The sequence below is a fragment of the Clupea harengus genome, chromosome 11 (genome assembly GCF_900700415.2).
Source record: "Clupea harengus chromosome 11, Ch_v2.0.2, whole genome shotgun sequence".
In the NCBI taxonomy this organism is placed as follows: Eukaryota; Metazoa; Chordata; class Actinopteri; order Clupeiformes; family Clupeidae; genus Clupea; species Clupea harengus.
In genome coordinates, this window is record NC_045162.1 from 12,005,479 (window position 1) to 12,026,220 (window position 20,742).

General features: G+C 46.0%; 3 protein-coding genes across 5 annotated transcripts; 1 reads left to right on the forward strand and 2 right to left on the reverse strand.

The window, feature by feature from the left end:
* Positions 1-4,185, forward strand: LOC105906724 (zinc-binding protein A33-like). The gene is made up of 6 exons (XM_031575602.2): positions 1-1,025; positions 1,439-1,534; positions 2,136-2,369; positions 2,704-2,795; positions 2,898-3,013; positions 3,200-4,185. Exons 1-6 carry the CDS (start codon positions 546-548, stop codon positions 3,787-3,789), a joined length of 1,608 nt encoding a protein of 535 aa, XP_031431462.1. The 5' UTR covers positions 1-545; the 3' UTR covers positions 3,790-4,185.
* A 388-nt stretch (positions 4,186-4,573) lies between these two features.
* Positions 4,574-16,609, reverse strand: LOC105906722 (RUN and SH3 domain-containing protein 1). Its single transcript, XM_031575601.2, has 10 exons — positions 16,030-16,609; positions 11,368-11,493; positions 11,197-11,273; positions 10,869-10,886; positions 10,183-10,357; positions 9,618-9,723; positions 9,303-9,349; positions 8,388-9,171; positions 7,958-8,116; positions 4,574-7,621 (listed from the first exon to the last, which is right to left on the reverse strand). Exons 1-10 carry the CDS (start codon positions 16,274-16,276, stop codon positions 7,456-7,458), a joined length of 1,905 nt encoding a protein of 634 aa, XP_031431461.1. The 5' UTR covers positions 16,277-16,609; the 3' UTR covers positions 4,574-7,455.
* On the reverse strand, positions 16,609-20,728 carry LOC116222288. Of its 3 annotated transcripts, none has more exons than XM_031575595.2 (2): positions 20,464-20,728; positions 16,609-19,129 (listed from the first exon to the last, which is right to left on the reverse strand). In XM_031575595.2, exons 1-2 carry the CDS (start codon positions 20,715-20,717, stop codon positions 16,633-16,635), a joined length of 2,751 nt encoding a protein of 916 aa, XP_031431455.1. In that variant the 5' UTR covers positions 20,718-20,728; the 3' UTR covers positions 16,609-16,632. The 3 variants fall into 3 exon arrangements, with proteins under 3 accessions (XP_031431455.1, XP_031431457.1, XP_031431456.1); XM_031575597.2 differs by having other exon boundaries at positions 16,609-19,298; XM_031575596.2 differs by lacking the exon at positions 20,464-20,728 and adding an exon at positions 19,944-20,433.
* Positions 20,729-20,742: the final 14 nt, after the last annotated feature.

Below are 20,742 nucleotides of genomic sequence, written 5' to 3' on the forward strand. Positions count from 1 at the left end.
TGTATCTTTTACACGCTGCCCCGCCTCTGATGTCCTCTTTTTTGTCAATAACAATATGTCGGTCATGTCCTGCCGTTATGATTGCAACTCCTCTGAAATATCGACACATTGACAGTAGCCGTAACAGTAACAGAATAGGTTTCATTTCCTGTTCCATGTATATCGACAGCAAATCAGTAGGACTGTGAATGTATTGCTGTGCGGTAAATAAAAGCTGTAGGAGTCTGAAGTTCTGAACCTGTGCGTTTTCAGTTTGGAAGTCCACACCGCAGAGGTATAGCTTCAGCTTGAGACTGCAGTGACTGGACCGTAAGCAGGTTGAGTGCTCGTTGCCTGTTACTTTGATTACAGTAGACCTATTACACTCCTGTGTGAAGAATATATTGAAAGTAGGCTAATGTATGAAACATTTTACGTAGGCTGTGTAGGACCCATTGCTATTCAGGGAGGTCAGGTTTATAATTCCTGCATGAAACGGATTGAAACGGATATTTATCTTGTGGGATCGTCAGCTTCAGCTGTGAAGACCGAGGGTTTTTGCTGACATGGCGTCAGCCCTGTTGGAGCAGATCCTGTGTCCCGTGTGCTTGTGTGAGTTCAGCGATCCTGTTAGCCTACGTTGCCAGCACACCTTTTGCAGGAAGTGCATCACGGCTCACCTGGTAGCCAGTGGTGGCTCCGGCCAGTGCCCCGAGTGCAGACACCCCTTCATCCGGAAACACATTAAAGCCAACCGCACGCTGAGGAACGTGGTGTGCGCTGCTAGAGAGCAGCTGCTGGAGCAGAAGACGCTGGAGGAGAGTCTCACCGGCATGATGATGCTGGAGAAGAGTCTCACCAGCATGATGACGGAGACTGGGACCCAGAGGCAGGAAGCGCCAGAGCTGATGTGTCCCCAACACGAGGAGAAGCTGAAGCTGTTCTGTGAGACGGACCAGCAACTGGTGTGTTTGGTCTGCAGGGATGGAAGCAGCCATGAGGGACACAAGTTCAGACCTGTTGAAGAGATGGCACAAAGCTGCAAGGTCAGTGGTGAAACATATACAATACAAACATTCATTCATACATTCGTACAGTATATACATTCATACATACAACAGTACAGTAGGCCTACAAACATACATACATACTCACATACATACATACATACATACATACATACATACATACAAACTATGCCGCCCTTAGTCACACATCCAAGGTCCATGTTACATGCATCCTGGGAAAATGAGTCAAACATACATCAAACATCTTTAGTAGCACAAGATACCGCATAGTGGAGAAACTATTAAAACTATTGTGACTGCAATTACACATACATACAAACACATACAAACATGCATACTGTACATACATGCATACAAACATACAATTGATTGAACAATTGAAAAGTACATTCTGTTGCAGTGTTGAACCCACGCTTTGTTCTGTTTTCTAGGGTGTGTTGAGTGGAGCAGTGGCCTTCCTCTCTAAAGAGAATGATAACCTTGACTACATGATCAGTCTGCAGACTGCTGAGATCCAAAAAACAAAGGTAATTCATGGAGAGGAATGCTGCTATGCATTGAAGCTACCGCATGCAAAGAGAGGAAGTTAGCACAAGCTAAAAACAAATCAAAGCTAAGAATTCACCATCATTTTCAGACCTCTACTCCATGGTCCTGCCTCCTACTTCATGCAGTAATTATATGCTATGCTATGCTATGCTATGCTATGCAGGTTTGAATCCTGCCAACTCCATAGACTGTTGGAAGAATGATGGGTGGCTCTGGCAACCGCATTGCAACACCATCCAGTGCTGCTATTCACTTTTAATGGCACTTAGATCAGATTGTAAGACTGAGTATTATCACGCCCATTCTCAAGTCTTCTCCTTACCCTGCTGTTGCCTAGGTTGTAATCTACCTTGCTTATAGGTCGCTTCGGATAAAGGTGTGTGTGAAATGAAAGCATGAAAATGTAATGTAAATGTTTTGACTACAGGGAAAATGTTGTCTTACTTGTATTTCAGTCTTATTTCAGAGTCTTATTTTAGAGTTTTCTCAAAGAATCCCTTTAATCGATCACTTAATTGATCGTGATTGCACTATTAAAGGACACATGTAGTTTCTAAAGCTGTCCCTGCACTACCCCAGGAGGAGTCCAGAGAGTTGTCAGTGCAGATATCCGCTCAGTTTGAGCAGCTGCACCAGCTCCTCAGACAGAAGGAGCAGGAGGTGAAGACGTGCTTGCAGCAGGAGGAGAAGAGAGTTCTGGAGCCGATGCAGAAGAACCTGTCCAAGATGAAGGAGATCTACACTAAGGAGAGGAACACAGAGGGGATGCTGAAGTCGAGTCTGAATAGCAGTCAGCCCATCACGTTCCTTCAGGTGAGATCTTATGGTGATCTTCACATTTCATCAGATCCTGAATATGTGCTTTAAAGAGGCCAGTTCGCCTACTGATCCATTCATGTATCTGAGGTATGTATGTATGTGTATATGTATGTATGTATGTACGACAGTCTATGGAGTCAGCAGTAACATTCCTGCACTTTTAATTTCTTATGTAAAATAGTATTTATTGTTACACTAGGTCTCTATTGGTCATAGCTTGATTGTTCTCCCTCTTGTATATCGCTTTGGAAATAGGTCTGCTAAATGTAAATGTAAAATGTAATGTATGTATGCATGCATGTCTATCTGTGTATGTGTGTTTGTGCAGTGGTGGACTTCAGTGGGATGTGACCTGGTTGAGAAGATGCTGGTGCATGATGAGGCATCTGCTGAAGGAACCGGCAGCGCAACATATCATCAGTACGTACCGATATAAGTACATAAAACACAATCTTCCAGCTCTAATCCTAATAGACTACAGCTGAGCCAGATGCCTCCATTCTGTCTGAATGTCTCTCTCAGGTTCTCATCCAAGATGGCAGACTTGAGTGTGTCCAGTGACTTCCTCTCTCTGGGTCCTTATGAGACACATCTCCTCTTCTTTGTGTGGAAGGACATACTTAGAAACATCCAACCAGGTGAGGGGAGAAACACGCCACACAACAGGAACCCCCAGAATAATACATGGTATTTATATTACTTGTAAGATTTTATCAACAAGTAATACAATATCTATTTTCTATATAGGATTCAATCTATTTAAATAAAAGAGGTTTACACATTCCATTCCACAATCCTCTCCTGTAACCCCCCCTCCCAAACAGTGCCCCATGATGATGTCATCACTCTGTGGGACGAGGCGTATGCCAAGGTGGCACGCAGTGGCCGCTCCATCCAGAGGGTGGACAGGAAGGGTTTATTTGGCCTGTACCGGGACTACAGGCCGCTTGCCAGGGGCCAAGGTGCACACTGGGGCGGCCAGCACTACTGGGAAGTGGAGGTGGGCAGGAAGCTGGACTGGAGCGTTGGGGTGTGTGTGGAGGCGTCACCTGGCAAGCTGCAGGAGCAGGGGATGCTGTACCTAAAGCATGGCAGGGGCTACAGTGTGGTAGCTGGGGGCCAGGAGACCCCCCTGAACCTGCAGAGTCGACCGTGGCGAGTGGGTGTGTATCTGGACTGTGATGAAGGCCGGGTGTCGTTCTATGATGCCGACAGCCTGATTCTGTTCCACACTGCAGAGTTTGGTACTGGTATGCCCCTCTCTCTCTGCCTTTCTCCAGGGACCCATCTGGACGGGGGAAACTATGATGCCCTAACAGTGTGCAGCTATCAGCCTATGTCTCGAAGTGATGTGGACTTCCTTAAGGGCTGCTGGAGAGGCACACAGGGCTGGGATGAGGTCTTGTGGGGGTGACCAGAGGGCAGGTCGGGAATGTGGAAATTATGATGGCACATCTCTGAGTTTTTACCTTTTAATTGATCACATTATCAATGGCTGCACCAAGTACCAGTGCCCTGGTCCTCAGGCACTGTCTACCTTGAACAGTGAAGCACTAGCATGGCTCGCGGACACAAGCTTAGTTATTTAACAACATTATGAAATGTATTTTGAGACATACGAATATATATATATATACCTTTTAATTTAATGTGGTCTCAGATTTTTCTTTTAGGTTTATCTGCACTATTCGTGTTAAGCACATTGCAACACCCATTGGCCTGTGAAATGTGATATTAAATAGCACATTGGAATTTGGAAAATGGATAATATTGCGTCATTGCATAAATAAAGGGTAAAATTTAAAAGAAAGAAAAACAGTGTGGGTCAGTTTTTATGCTTGACTCAATTGAGTACAGTCAGTGGATGTGTAGATGTTCGGCCTCCATGTATATATTCCCATGCATTCGGTCTCAGTCCACTAGCGTATTGGGGAGGAACAGCAGCTGTGGCTTCACAGATGCTCTATCCCTACCTCCCTGTTTGCTGAACAAGCCCCTTTCAATATCTGAATGTGTTTAGTGGATTGAATGCTAAGGGATGGTGGATCCACTTGCTTCAGAGCATGAGGACCCCTAGTGTATGGTAATTTAGGTGTGTGTGTTCATCTGGGAAATGTCTTCACCTACTGGCTGTATGTAGCAGTGCATGTGAGACACAAACACCTTGAATTACACACCATTTAAAAAAAGGACAATAGTATAGATTATTACTTTATTGGATATATTTACAAACAAGCACATGCAAGGAGCTTGACTGACTTGAGTGACTTTGCAAGGACTTAGTACATATGTGTTAGTGTGCTGCTAGCGGGCAATACCATAAAGAGCTACACAACCCACTGATACACACACACACACACACACACACACACAGGCACACACACTTACTCACACATACACACAACACCAGATAGATAGAAAGAGAGATAAACAAAAGAGAAACAGGGAGAAAACAGCTAAATGGCTTCCACAAGTTACAGAAATAGTAACACATCAACTATGAAACATATTTCATTTTCCATTAAATAAATACCATATCCCCATATATATCTATATTTATGTACTGATGAAAAAGAACATCGAAACAAACCAAAAAACATTGATTCCTGATATTGATGTTTTTCATCTTGCACCAAAGGTTGCAATATCCCACAGCAGTAAAGATGGTATGAAATCCATTACTGTTACAGGAAAAACAGTACAGGCTTTTCAAATTATCCTGAATACAATCAACACCTTAAACAAGAACCCAAGTATTCCCTGATCCTCAGCACCCTTCCTCTGCATTTCCTTCCTCACTTCCTGGATGAAGACTACAGCTCCTGAAACTCAGGATTTACTCTGATGCGTACTTGACACAGTTGTTGTCTAATTGTCAGGTCTTGTAAATTCTTTCACTGAAATGCAAATGAAAAGCATACATTTCAAATAAGAAATACACAGTGTTACATACTCAATCACACCCGTGCCTGATGTAGCTACTAGAACGTTATGTTTCTTCTATCCTTGTTGTTTATTTATTTGTCATTTATTATAATTTTTTGGGAGATAAGCAGACAAAATTCTGTATGGACATGTTGGCACCATGCTTTGGTTATATGACATCAAGTGTAATCAGGGCCATAGCTAGCTAGCTAATCCTGGTGATCCTGTAGAAATCTCAACTTCTCGAGTAAAGCGCAAAAATCTATGCGGCCTGCCTGGCGTCCCTGAGCCCCTATCCAGTGCAGGGCCCCCCGAATCTTTCAGGGTCCCCGACCCGACTTCCCCTCTGCTGCATCCCTGACTGTGGAGTATCTAGCCTGGAGGGGTCACTGAGCTCAGCTGGGCCTCAGATACCCCCCAATTAGTATGGACTGAATCCACATCACACACCTTTCCTGATAAACCAAGGCTGTGGTAAAGAAAGGAGTGCATCAGCAGCAGACTTAGAGCAGGTCGATGGAGGCTTGAGATAGAGAGAGAGGAGTTGGCGTGGCACGAGGGCTTTGCAGGGGTTGGCTTAAATCAGTTGTCCGCAGATCCAGCTGATGCTGTTACATGGTAGAGGTGAGCATGTGTGTTCCACGCTCGGCACAACTCCACACAAAGGCCTCTCAAAGCTGCACCTATAACCCTTACAGCGTCATGGGTTCTTAACTACAAAGTTTATGGATGAAATATGATCTACAAAGAAGCTTTCAGCATGGGGTTCTAAGTAAAGTCCTCTAGGTGTTATTCAATAAGGATAAGTTGGAATAACTGATACAACTTTCTACTAAGAACCCATAAAGGTTCTGCTTAGAAGCTATGAAAAAGATTGTTTTTGATACAAATGTTTCACCAGAAGGTTTAAGTGCAATCCATATAGATTCCAAACAGAACAGTCAAGGGTTCTCCCAATGAACCTGTTCTTCTCAGTGCAAAGGTTGATGAACGGCAGGACCTGATAGTGTGCCATGCAGCTTCAGACTTCATCACTTTATCCAAAATATCAAAAACTAACGAATTTAACTAATAAAAGACGTCAATCACAATGATCAAAACATGAAAACAGAGGGCTACCCAAGCCATGTGTATCGTACAGTACGGCATATGCATAGTCATCAATATCAAGCCTACAGTGCTATCGAACAATCATACTAATTAAAAGATTGTTGAGGATTAACATGAGGACACACCATCACACCACCATCCTGTAGTACTACTTCTACTGAGTATAACAATAATGACAAATAATATGATGCAATGGAGGTGCTTTGGGGAAGACACATTTAGATAATGACTTGCCATAGCATTTGTGTGTTGTATTTAGGTACTTATTTAGATACTTTTTAAATTATTAATTTGGGAGGTTTGGCAGATTAAACAGATTACCAGGCATACAATAGGGTCACAAACACGTTGCTTCCTTAGAGGGACTTGAACAAGCGAGAGATTTTTTTGTTTTCAGAGAGAGAGAGAGAGAGAGAAAAGAGAGACAGAAAAGAGTTGCCCTAAGTACTCAGACAGACGTCTAAGGGTCTGTCCATTATTATCTGTTAAGTGCATTGCATTTTGTTCACTCTGTGCATATTTTGAAGTTGCATTCACTGGCTAATATCTAAATTGGTAGTGATTTGTGCATTTGCCAAATACCTTCCTTTATAAGTATTTTTTGTATATGTATAACCTTTTTTAAATCTAGCTTTATTATTTTTTGTCGTTTTTAGGGACTTACAATGTGTCAGTATCTTCTAAGGATGTTTTAAATTTTTACATTATTACTAAATAACTGCATACCAATAGTTTAACAATAGTTTTTCTTGTTTATCTATCCGTCTATCTATCTTGGAAAATCAATCTATATTCATATAGTATATATGTATATGTATAATTTATACAGTATGTGTTTTCAACCTTATTTAAGCCAAATGCCAACATTAGCATAAACATCTTACATATCACGAACCAGGCAACTGGGATAGGAGATTAACATTAAACATCTACAAGCTACTAATCTACTACATTTCATATTCGTTTCTTTTTCTCTTTATTATTTATTTTTCTTTTCAGGTCTTCACCTTTTTGACCTTAATTGATCAGAAGATAATTAAAGAGGTCACAAGATGAGAGAGGCGTAACCAATGGGCACAAGCCCCTCCTTCTCTCCTTGACGACAACGAATCCAATCTTGGTCCACGCTTCCAAGTACAATGAGCTCCTCCCCCTTTTGGAAACTCAGCTCCGCCCCTGAGCCTGAATGGTCACAAAGTGTTCGCACTGCCCTGATGAACAAATAGGTAGACCAATCATATCACTGTTATCAGTAACGATCCTACTCAGACCAATGAAAGCAATTCTGAAGGCACTTTCCAACCATTGCTAAAATATTAACTGAAAACCTCCAGAATGCGTCAATAGACAATATAACTCACAATCATACGCCAAATTTTATTTTTATAAAATGTAATTTAAAATAGCCATGACATCATTTACAGCAATTTCATTGTAGCAATGATGTGACTATCATTAGCTATGTCACATTAGCTAAGATGGAGAACAGAGATGCCCTGTATGTTTTTATTTATGAAGAAGGGAGGTCATGTTGGGAAAACTCTTACCTGGTGCCTTTTGGTTTGTCTTGAGTTTCTTGTCTCTCCTTCTCAGCGGGGTTCGTTGTCTTTGTCTCCACATGGATCCTGTCGGGCAGAGCGGGCTGGTGGCTGCTGACCATGCGTGTGAGGACAGACACACCGGGAGCCAACCACTGAGACGGACGCCTGGGAGAGTCAGAGAGGGGAATAAGACACAATGGCAAGGGTGAAGAAACACGCAGAATTGGAGGTGGAGAGAGAGTAGGCTACCTCTTCTCACAGGTGAAACTAATTACAATAAATTAAATAATCACACTGATAAACCACAGTCATGTGCACGTGGAAACACACACAAACAAACTCATACCAAGACATACATAATGAGAACACACACACACACACACACACACACACACACACACACACAGACACACAGACACACAGACACACTGCACACCTGGCCTGTGTGGTAAGTGATGGAGGGTTGGAGGGACTCTTAGAGGCTCCAAACAGCCTCTCCAGCCCCCAGGGCACGGCCACGCTGCTGGCCCAGGGAGAGACCTCCTCCTGGGGGTGGGAGCGGAGGACGCCTGGCTCTCTGCGGGTGTCTGGGGACATCCCTGTGGTCACATCCTCAGAAGCCTCTGAGTTGGAGGAGCCCAAAGAGCTCAGATTCTGTCCCAGGCGCTCCCCCCAGCGGACCACTGCCCCCCAGCCCTGCTGGATGGCCTGCCCTGCCTGCTGGGACAGGTTGTGCCCACTGTCATCTAGAGGTGGCGCTATGCCTTTCTCCCGTACCCACTGAAGTTGAGGGCTCGTCTCTCCGTGACTGGCAAACGGCAAGACAGGCACAGGGCCACGACTGGCTGACTGGACTACCCCTCCAGCCAATGGCTTGGACAAGCTTGAGAGAGCTTTGCTCTGATTGGCTGTGTCGGATTCTAGCCTTCCTACATCGTGCTCTAACACACTCTCCAGGCGACGCCCCAGGAACAAGCCCTGGGAAGAGACCCTGAAGCCCAGGTCTTGATTGGGTGGGCTGTGTAAGTCTGGGCTGTGATTGGCTGGAGTGTCAGCAGGGGAGGCGGGGTCAAGGTGGTGGTGTTGGAACAGCAGGTCAAGATTAAAGGTCAAGAGGGACAGAGGTTGTAGCAGGAGGAGGAGCTCCTCAAAGAGAGGCTGACAGGAAGTGAGAGACAACCTCATGAAGGAGTTTGGTCGATAGTATGTCAACAACACATCTGAGAGAGGGAAAAATGGTAAGATAGAGAGAGAGAGAGAGAATGCTGAATATGCTTCAGAGATCATTATCGTTGATGATACAACATAAAACAATACAAAGCCATGAAATGAAGGTGATGTACAAACATACCACTACATGTCTGCAGGTGAGAGATCCAGTAATCAAGCAGTTTGATGCTGCAGGAGAGAACACACAGTAAGTCACTGACGTAAACTACACAATGTCTCAGTCGTATACGCGCACGCACGCACGCACGCACACACGCGCACGCAGACACGCACGCACGCACACACACACACACACACACACACACACACTGGTCTAACATCATCGGTCACATCATTTCTACTATGATTCTGACTTCTCCAGAGCAGGCTGACAGGCAGGTCCCATCAGGGTGTATGTCAAAAAAGTATGGAGGGTTAGGACTGGCGCAGTGCTTACTTGAGGAGGCCGAGCAGGAAGGAGTTGAACCTGTGCCGACTCTGCCTCAGCTGGGGCAGCTCGGCCACTCTACACTGCAGACTGTGCAGGCCCTGAGTACTGGGGCCTACAGGAGAGCCAGGGGAACATGAGAGAAACTTCAGATGTCAAACAAATCTGGCTGACATCATTTCAACATACTGCAGGAGCTGTAATGCAAATAAAAGCAGACAGTGGAAGAGAAAGAATGTCTGTCTGTCTCTGTCTGTCTCTGTCTGTCTGTCTGTCTGTCTGTCTGTCTGTCTGTCTGTCTGTCTGTCTGTCTGTCTGTCTGTCTGTCTGTCTGTCTGTCTGTCTGTCTGTCTGTCTGCACGTGGGAGGTGCCTGTGTAAAGCGAGAGAACAGTGACTGAGAATAAGTGACTCAACCCTTTAGGGATCTGTGAAACGGGGTGGTGAAATGAGGAGAGGTAGAGGTGAAAGAGGAAAGCAAGGGGATTGAGGCAGAAAGAGAGAGACAGAGAGAAAGACAATACATGGCTACTGAAGCACAGTTATCCCAAAGCATGTTTGACCCTTGTGTTGACCTGGCTTGGTGGAGGCCTGCACGAGTCCCCAAGGTGAATTTGGCCTTCTGCCTGCAATCAGGTCACTTTGGTGGGGCTTGAGTCCATCGGACAGCAGGGTGCGGAGGGCTGGGCAAAGGCACTGCAGTACCAGACGGCCCAGAGCAGGGTTTATACTACTATCCCCAGAGAGTGCCTGCAAAGGCAAACCAGAGAGAGAGAGAGAAAGAAAGAAAGAAAGAGAGAGAGAGACAGAGAGAGAAAACAGGAAAGTGGAGGAAGATGAAAGAACAAAGCAGATGGATAGAGGATGGAGGCATAATTAACAGAAAAACAGATGGGCGTTTTAAGGGTAAAAATAGAAATGTAGGATTAATGTAGGGTCAAAGGGACCAGGAGTAAAATAGAAAACAAGAAAATGGAGAGTGGGAGAGATTGTGTGTGTGTGTGTGTGTGTGTGTGTGTGTGTGTGTGTTGGGGGGGGGGGGGGTAGTAATAACATAAACAACAGATTTATTGAAAACATGCAGTAGAAAGAAATGAGTAAATGAATAAGTACAAAAGAGATAGAGAAAGAAAGAAGGAAGGAAAGAAAGAACGAACGAGAGAGAGAGAGAGAGAGAGAGAGATGAGACAAACACAGTAGGTGAGAGTGAGGTTAGTACACAGAGCAATTAAATCTACTAAGAGTGAGGCTACATCAGTACCTTATCTACCAACAGGGACTGGAGGAGGGAAAGAGGAGGAGAAGGAGGAGGAGGAGGACAGGGGGGGCCAAGCAGGAAATGGAGAGAGAAAACAAAGCAACAATTACTGAACAACACAGAGCTGGGGTCTCAGGTAGCGCAAGGCTTTACGATGTCATGTGACATTTCAATAGAATATAAGATACGATTGACATCAGGAACCCCTACAGACATGGAACACATATTAGGTATAAGGAATACATTTCCCATCTTCTGAGTCTGGGGGTAAAATGGCGGTCCATGTCAGTTGCATTCTAAAAGGCACAGAGGGAATGAGAGTTGGACAGACCTTCTGCACCAAGGTCCTGGAGGAGCTGAACTGAGCCAAGATGGCCTCCACTGCCAAACTGACCGCACTGACCAGAGCTGGGTTACAGAAAACAGCATGCAGTTAAACACACATAGACACAAACATATAGAATACATAGGGACAGATAGAGACTCACACACACACACACACCTCTTTTCTCTTGCAGGCATTGAGAGGACAGGCCTACACCTTTCAAGGCAAAGCTTGCATCATCATCATCGCCCATCCAGGCCCCAGCCCTTTGCACGGAACCAGCGAATGAGAGACTGCGAACCGCTGAGGGAGAGGAAAATGGACAGGTTTAGTTCCAACTGAGGAACTGATACTGTTACCTCACATGTAGTTGCTCATATCAGTGGTGAATTAATGCTTAAAACTTTTTCAAAAATGATTTTGGTTAAGAAAGAATTCAATTGTTCCTGAGTGCTTTTCCTTAACCCCTCTTTTGTCAATACAGTTTTTGTGAATTCATTAACTTCAAATACTGCATGCTCTCAAACACATACAAAAGTAAAAGGAAGACCAGGTGACACCAAACTGGAGGTAAAACACACTACACATTGAGGAGGATTAAAATAATACAAACATGCTCTCAGGAACCGCCACAGATAGAACAAAAGTACATTCTTTGTTCTAGCAGAATTAACATCATTTATATAAATGCAGACAGACGCATTTATATAGAGAGAGATTTGCTAGCCTCCTAAAGTGTTATTGTATTTAAAACATATGTAAATGGAAGAGAGGTGATCTGTGAGAATGGAACACATGATAATCTGAGTTAGCGCTCTCTATTCTCATTATTTTACTAAAGGATTAGATCCTTTCCTAGAAGCTGTGCCACAGTTGCCCATGCACAGGAACGGAAGCACAGGGACATGACCCCCACCACAAACAGTAAGCACGCAGCTCTGCTATACAGCTGGACAGAGACAGACAGATGCACATACAGAGAGAGAGAGAGAGAGAGAGAGAGCCAGGCGGACAGGCTAAAACACAAACAGAGCAGCTAGACAGACTGGGTGCTGGACAGTCCAAGAGCGAGAGGAGACAGAGCATAGAGAACGTAGAGAGGTCCCTTACTCAGAGCGCGTGGACGTGGTGTCTGCTTGGTGAGATTGGGAGTGGGGGGCTCCTGGACCAGAGCCCTGATCGGGGGAGTGTAGAGGTAGGGGTAGTAGAGTGGGGCAGCTAGGGCAGGGAGGGTGTGACTGCGGGGGAAGAGGGGTGAGCACAAGCCGGACGTGTCCACCCCCGGGCCTGGGAGTCCAGGCCTGTAAGGGGGCGAGAGCGCACCTACGGGGGAAAGGCGGGGGGGAGCACCTTTGTGCATAGGGCAGTTTTTGGGGTGGTAGAGGTAGCAGGTGGGAAGGGGTGGGGGGGTCATTTCTACAGAACCCAAGGACTTCATCTGGTCTAAAGAAGAGTCCCACGGGATGCATGAGTCACTCTTCTGGTAAGGAGTCATCACATGCTGTGAATCAGTGCTGCTCTGCTTGCTTGAGTGTGGGTAGCTCTGGGCCTTTTGTTTGTGAGCATAGCTTAGCATTTCAATGTTTTTGTATGGAGTGGTGTTGCCATCATTACATATGTCTACTCCATTGTTTCTAGTTAAGTCGGATTTCATTCCCTCACTCTGAGGATGATACAGAGAGTCTACATTACAGTTTAAATGGGTGCAGAGCAAGCTATCCATGTTGCTGAGGGAGTCTTTCTTACAGTGATAGCCATTATCAATCTTAGTAGTAGGCCCGTTACTGTAGCAGTACAGAGAATCAAGATTACTTTTAGAAATGTTATCATGGAGGTATAGCGAATCTAAGTTGCTGTTGACATCGTCATTCAGGAAAACAGTGTCATCTACACTGTGGTTCAATTTAGAGCAGTAGAGGGAGTCGGGGTAGGTCTGACTAACGCTGTCAGAGGTCGGGGAAGTTTTTGTTTGGAGGCTTTCCTGGCAGCGAGTAGAGCTTCCAGGCTGCGCCCTGTGGAGGCCTTGTCTGCCCATCAGAAGGGGGGGCGGCATGGGAAAGGAGTGCAGGAAATAGGTGGAGGGGGGTGCTTGGGGACGGGCAAGAGAGAGGGGGGGCGAGGACACTGCGTGAGGAGCAAGTGGGTAGAGCAGAGGCAAGAGCAGTGGGGGGGGGGGGGGGGGGGGGGCACAGAGAAGCAGAGATGGGGAGGAACAATGGAGTGTTTTGAGGTTGTCGAAAAAGGGATGGATGGATGGATGATGCAGATACGAGGGAGAGAAGCGATGGAAGAAATGGTGAAGGGGATTGAATCAACAGGAGGAGGGAGGGAGAGAGAAATGGAGAAAATGTTAGTGTCATTTTGAACGAGAGAGAGATATAGAGAGAGAGAATGCATATGAAATCACCCCTGACACCATCACCACAAAGTCCATCACCAACACATGCAGAGGAATTGCACACATCATACTCTGAAATACATCCAAGGACAAATAAACACACAGCACAGTACAGTACAGTACAGTACAGCACACCGCAAAACATGGAAGTGGATTAGAGAGGACTCAGATAGCCCAGACTCGCTGCAGTATGAGGGGTGTGATGTCTGAATCATGGTGCGGTGATGACATTCGAACACAACACAAACACAGCCCATCATAAGCCTTAACGTCCTTTAACAAAGCAGTCCAGCATTCTTAAATCACTACATCCAACATTGTTCACATTGAAACACACTTATTATGAACATAATGCTAACAGCGTTTTAGCAGTTCCAGGGCAAAGATTTGATCTTAAGCAGAACGTTTCAGGATGGGATGAGATACTTCTACGCTGAAACTACAAGAATTAATTTTAAATAAATGAATTCAGATTAAGTAGTACAAAATTGCCTTGGTTCCATGTTTTAAACTAAAGCATAGTGTTGATTTATCATTAAATACAGTGGCTACTTTACTTTTAGTCTAAGTTAAACCAGCCGGTAGGTAACAGTAGTTAATGCTGAGTCACAAACTTCTTTAGAAAAAAATTCACCTGGTATTCAACACACTACTTGTCAATTTATATACTATCAATTGATACAGAACCATGGTATACCTAATTTCATACCTAATAATTGTGAACTACCGTACCTTAGACTGTCCTCTGCTAATACAAGCAGACTGTGCTTTTCCTGTGTTTTTTTTCGTGTGTTTTTGTGTGCCTGTGATAGGCTCAGAGACTTAATGCCCGCCTCCTTCACTCTTAAAGGTATACACACGCGAAATTACAGCACAGCAGAAAGATTTGACACATCCATTTTACAATATAACAGATATAACACATCTAATATTCTAATATTTATATTTATAATATATTTGTAAGCACAATCCGGTTTTGCCAACGCATTACATAATGACCAAAACACAAAAATAGTGCTTCAGATATCATCTGACATTTTCTCCCAAAAAATAAAATTATAAAAATTATAAAATGGGAGAATAAAACATGTCTTTACTAATATTTACGTTGCAGAGAACGCATGTCAGCTCAAACAGTTGTGAAAATAACTAGGCCAGAAAAAAACATTTTCTTTAAAACATAGCTTATGTCTTAAAATGTATTGTCTTAGTTCATCATGGTACACTGAGTAACTGTGAATGGGTCAGATGTAGCCTCAAGCTGATTTTATTTTGCATCGTTGGACTGCTACTGCGGAAAGAGCTGCTGGAGAAGAGAGATTACCACCCTAGAGCAGCTAAGTGATATTTACAGCTTCTACTGGGCATACAGGCATGAGGTGTGTAATATGATCTGGGTCGATGCTGCAGTCCCAAAAGGGAGAGGGATAAAATGTCAACGTCAAAGTCAGGAGGAACAGAGTGGAGGAAGGACCTAGTAGATGGGACACATCAAATCAGGGATGAGATGGAGAGAGGTAAACACATGGATACAAAACAGGTCAAAGAACAATGAAGTGAGAGAAAGAGAGAGAGGGAGAATGAGAGAGAGAGAATGAGAGAGATAAATGGAACTAATGTATGCCTGTGTAGATGGTAACCATTTCCCCTGAGGTCTCTTAACTTCTGTTACTAAAAGCAGTGATTAACATAAACTAATTTATATCCACAGGTAAAGTTAAATATTGAGGTTTAGGGGTTTAGGTTTTAATGACCTAATGAGTTACACTTTACATCTAGAATTTCTTGCCTGCCATTATTCAGATAATTAGTTCAGTGATTCAGTACAGTTAATGCTACTATTGCATTTAATTATCGTTAACTTGATGATGAAATCTAAAGTGTGGTATATAATGTGCCTATAATGTAATGTTCACTTGTATATTTTATGTATACTTATTTCATAAAACAGCAGTGTGTGTGTGTGCCTCCTCTTGATTTGCATGTTTACATGACAATATACATAATATCAATCATATGAGATTTTGTTCTGGATCTATCTAGAGTGACGGTGAGAGGAAGGGGCACTTAGCTGTACTTCAGGCCTGCAGAGAACATGAATGATTTAATGAGCAGAGATGACATCACATGCAAGGACAGCAACATGAAGGTCTTTGCAGCATCCAGCATCTCTACGCCATCCTGAGACACCACAACCCCATCTGGCAGTGGGTGAGTGCCACTCAAGTCCAACTGTCTGATGATGAGTCATGGGTGGCTGCACAGAACCTGGCATAAATCCGCACCAGCTGCTGTCTCATGTTAGCTGAGAATGCCGGTTACTGACTCTCTGGCTACTACCATTCTCAGCCCTATTCTTACTCATGCTCTGAAAGCCTTTTGATCTGGCTAATGGTAATACACTGGAGTTGCAATGGATGGAATGGAAGACACAAACTCACCTGTAGTTCTGGATTCCAAGGTTCTCCCTCCATCTGCTCTTCCTCTCACCTGCTCTTCCTCTTCATCTTCTTCTTCCCTCTGTTGCCCATCCCCCTCCCGTTCACGTCCCATATTCCACAGGTTCCCCGCACTGATGGAGCAGCCAATCCGCTGCGAGGGGTGGGGCTCTGCCTGGCCGTCCCCCTCTAGGGTCAGGTGACGCATCTCCCTGAAGAGGGACAGTGAGGCGGGAGTGGGTGGCGGCATCAGGAGGCAGGCCTCAGCCTGAGAGGTGTATTCCCACTGCGTGTCGTCCCCGCCTTGCTTTTGCCTCCTCCACTTCAAGTTGTACAGGAAGTCCGGGTCTGGTGTTACTATGCTCAGGTCTGGCTCTGGCTCAGCATAAACAGCCTGGGAGCTCTGCTTGCTTCGGTTGCGCAGCTCTTTGAAGGTTGTGACCTTTGACCCCAATGGTGCCCTTGGTGGGATAACCCCACTGGTGCTCTTCCTCAGCTCCTCTGTTTCTGGGGTGAAGGCGATGAGCCAGTCAAAGCGGTCGGGGCGGGCCGCATTGGCAGGGACAGTGCAGGGCTTCAGAGGAGGAAGCTTGGGGGGTTTTGATGTCACAGGAGGACATGGGGGCAAAGGGCGAGGGGGGGGGGGGGAGGCGTGTCGGGCATCTCAGACGAGTAGTCGAAGTTTTCAAAGGTGACTTTAGTGCTGTTGGTGTTGCAGAGATCAGTAGTGTAATACGATTCAGTGCTCAGGCTAGCGTTAGCACTGTATCCACAGCTACAGCCTGAGTTAACGCTTCCGCCATTTTGCTTCCGTCTCCGTGCCATGTCTGTGAAGGAGGTTGTTCCGAGGGTGTCCCTCTTCGCCTCACGTATTCTATCTCCATATGTGTGTTCTCCTTGAGATACATCTGCTCCTCTGTGTTCTCCAAACTTCCCGGCCTCTCCCCATCCATCTGTCCATGCCACCTCCATCCCCTTTGTGTCATACTTGCTCGCTCTGTCTCCACTGATGTTCGTGCTGTCTCTGCGGTGAGATATTTTGACTGGCTCGGGCTCAGGGGCAGCCACCTCCTCCTTCTCTCCCTGGCTGCTGTCGAGGGCCCCGCCAACGCAGACTCCCAGCTCTGGGCTAAGCTTCAGAAGCTCGGCCTGAGTGAGACCAGCCAATGCCAGCAGCTTATGGATCTCCACATCCAGCGCGTGGAAAGATGGTGGAGGAGGCAGCGACGGTGGTGGGGGGATTTTGGGGGGAGAAGGGAGGGTGGGTGGAGGAGGGAGAGGAGGGGGTTTTGAAGTGGGGGCTGGCAGCGACAAAGGTGTACTCTCGGCCAGCAGCTGGGCACATCTTAGGGCCTCCCGACGCGCCAGGTGACGAGTCCTCGGGGGAGGGATGGGGGGAGTAGGTGTGGGGGCGCAGGGGCTGGCAGAGTAGAGGGTGAAGTAGGGGATGGCTTGAGAGGGGGGAGGAGGGAGGGGAGGAGGATCTGGAATGGGTTTCTTGATCTTATGTGAGGAAGGAGACAATGAGCTGACAGCAGTGGCTCTAGGGGAGGTGGTAGAGGAGGCTGCAGGCGAACTCCGACTGATGTTTATGTATGTGTGAGTCTCAGGCTGGGTGCTCACGTGTCTCACGGGAGGTTTGGGCGGACGAGGGGGCGGCTCCAGGGGTGAGGAGGTTAGAGAGTCTGGGACCACAGGCTCATCTAAATCTGAGGGGCCAGTAACGTCCACCCCAGCATCGGAAAATTCCTGGGAATCACATGAGCTATCACTTTGGTACAGTTTCCAAGGAATGTCGATGTTCCCCATCTCGTCCAACATATCAGAGAAGTCCTCCTCGTCCAATTCCAGCCCTGCGTCTTGAAGCTTCGCCAGATGGAACAGTTTCACCTGCCGGTTCACCTTCTCCAGTCTGTACAGATGGTCTAGACGATCCCTCAGGCCCATCTCATCATCCAGATCCCAGCACACCACTTGAACAACATGATAGAACCGATCCATTTTCCCCAGTTCGTCCATGGAGTCCAAAAAGTGTAGAAGGCCAGATTTTGTGCCACATTGGCCCGTCTGCCCTTTGCTGCCTGCAAAATCAGATGAGGGAGAGGATGGGGCCGAGGGGTAGCCTTCATCCGGCGAGCAAGGGGACAAAGGGTGATCCATGGGGGTATTAGGGTTGAGGGGTAGGATGTGGGGCTGGGCAGTGGGAGAGTGGGATGGCGGGTACCGTTCTGGGATGTCCTGGTCTTGAGATGACAGTGAGTATGTGTCGGGGCAATCCAGCTCCAGGTCAGAACAGCTACTAATGGACGTGGATGAGGAGGAGGTGGAGCAGGACAGAGAGAACTCCAGCATAGAAGCTGGGCAGTCACAGCACGAAGGGACAAGAGTGTCATCGTCATCGTCGTCGTCATCATCCTCTTCTTCTTCCACTGCCACTTGATCATTCCCATTGGGGTCTACACCTGGGCCAACAGCAACCTCGATGTCAGAGTCTTCTTCACCCAGCTTTTCCTTGTCTTCAGCCAATAGGATTTCTTCCTTCTGTTCTTCGACCTGAGCAACCGGGCCACTTGCGGCCTTTTCTTCTACGGTACAATCGGGCTTAGTTTCAGCTTTGGCCTCCACCTCTGGCTTCCTCTGCCAGGCCTCGTCCTCTTTGTGGGGCTTAGAGGGCTGCTGCAGTTGCAGCTGCTGTCTCATGGTGATGGTGTTGTTGTTGTTGTGGTTGTGATTGAAGAGGCTGTTGCTGTCCTGCGGTGAGCGGCCATCGCAGCAGAGGCAGGGAAGGCTCGGCTCGTTGCAGTTTGGGTCAGCCACAACAGGAGGCAAATTGGACACGGCACGTCTGTTCTTCGGCTTTGGATTGGCTGCACCTGACTGGGTTGTGTTTTTCTGTTGCCGGGCTACGGTAGGCTTAACTGCGGGTTTGCGGCCAGCTTGGGCTACTAATCGTAACCTGGAAGACTCAGGGGGACCTCGAGTGACCCGGCGGGTGGAGGAGGTGGTTGTGTTGGGTGTACTATTCATGTTTTTGTCTTCCTTCCTGGTACCTGGGCCCTGAGACTTTGGATCTGCCTTTCTGTTGGTTTCCAAACGACGAGACCTTGCAGGCACAGATGGGCGGGAGGAGGAGTGCATTGTAAGATAATGTTTTTTTCAGAGCAAAAATCTTTACTTTGTGGTGAAATCAGAGGAATTAATTTATATTTCAAGGGAGGCTAGATCCAGAGCACCACAAGCCATCATAGTCACATCTTGGCCTAACTCAGGTCCTGGAATCCAACAAAAAAAGACATAAGCATAAAGACACAAGCTAAAACTGTAGGCTACTTGATTTGATACATAGGCCTCATATAAGGCACAGGCTTAACACATATCACCTTACATATACTTCTACATCAGCACTGGACAACCATACTAAAAAATCCCACATCACAGTGTGCAGAAGGATACAGCACAAAGTTAGATTATGAATTCGAACATTGTATCCTCATTTGATATACAAATAAGAACAAGGCCTTGGCCTATGTGTACTGGACAAGTGCAGATGCACCACAGAAGGCTGTAATAGGCGAGTAAGACAAAATCCAGGTCCAATTTAACGTAGTGTCAGACCCTGAAAACATTCGGAAACTAATTAGCAATTATAGTCATATTTCAGCATCCCGAGCTATGCTGTTATTCCGCTCCGCTGAGCGATAAGACCAAAGGGCCGTCAAGGGAGATGTCTCTCCCTGCCTCTCTCTTTCCTCTGCATCTCCCTGCACACGTCTGAAAATGAAATAACTAGAGGAACCTAATGTCCCGATACAAATAGTCATCCATGGAAATACCTTTAAAAACACAAACAAGAACACATTTATACGAAACATAAAATCAGCGTAATAGCAAACTGCCTTCGATTATACATGATTTACCCCCGGCTACGCGCTGCTCGTATCCAACCAATGTCCTTGGATGTGAAAAAGAGAAAAGACATAAAGCACGTAGCCTAGGCCTATCGTAGATTAAAGGCGCAGTCGTGAAAAATACGAGATGTACAGGGCTTAAAGTTGTTTGTATCATCTCAAGCAAGTGCCCACAAATTCTCCATTTTATTTACCAGTAACTGTATCGACCCGAACGAGCTGATGGAGACAGAGGGGAGAAGGACAGAGGGAGGGGGCGCTTGCCTGCCGCCGCATCGCGGTGCTGCCTCCCCCGCTCCCTGCCAGGATGCTATTTTCCCCGCTACGACCATGAAATGCGTCCTATTTTCTTATGTTCTCAGTAGACTACAAAAGCATACTGTCTAGAGTGGGCTTTATTTCTCTTTTTTGATTAAACAATATACACAAATAATCCACTGACTGTAACAACAGTATTATGTAGCCTAATAAAACCATCAATAGAGGCTGAACAAAATAATTGTAAAGACAATGTCTTGTGTAAACTCACCTCAGTTTCCCTATTCCAAAATATGTATTTCCCCCCGATCTCTGCACAGTGGAAGCTAAATGCAACCCTGACAGTCTTCTGCTTGTTTCCAGCGACCCCCTCCTTATCACTCCGTCATCCTCCTCCCCCCCCCCCCCTCGCCACACCCCTTCCGCGCATCTCCGCTTGCCTCTTTCTGAGCTCTCTCGCTCTTCCAAACGCCACCCTATACGTAGATGTGGATTTTCAGCCACATCTATACAATTCACTTTCATCCCCAACCGAATAGGCTTGACATTA

Bases quoted from the DNA above. Each gene is read 5' to 3' on its own strand.
- LOC105906722 (XM_031575601.2), bottom strand. From the start codon at position 16,276: ATGCCGCCACCCACTCCCGCCTCACTGTCCCTCTTCAGGGAGATGCGT. The intron at 9,350-9,617 runs GTAAGCACTGCG...TCTCTCCTGCAG, and splicing joins TTCCTGCTCGGCCTCCTCAA to CATCAAACTGCTTGATTACT. The intron at 9,172-9,302 runs GTATGTTTGTAC...TCCCTCTCTCAG, and splicing joins TCACCTGCAGACATGTAGTG to ATGTGTTGTTGACATACTAT.
- LOC116222288 (XM_031575595.2), bottom strand. From the start codon at position 20,717: ATGAAAGTGAATTGTATAGATGTGGCTGAAAATCCACATCTACGTATA. The intron at 19,130-20,463 runs GTGAGTTTACAC...TGTGCCTGCAAG, and splicing joins TTTGGAATAGGGAAACTGAG to GTCTCGTCGTTTGGAAACCA.
- LOC105906724 (XM_031575602.2), top strand. From the start codon at position 546: ATGGCGTCAGCCCTGTTGGAGCAGATCCTGTGTCCCGTGTGCTTGTGT. The intron at 1,026-1,438 runs GTCAGTGGTGAA...TCTGTTTTCTAG, and splicing joins AGATGGCACAAAGCTGCAAG to GGTGTGTTGAGTGGAGCAGT. The intron at 2,370-2,703 runs GTGAGATCTTAT...GTGTTTGTGCAG, and splicing joins AGCCCATCACGTTCCTTCAG to TGGTGGACTTCAGTGGGATG.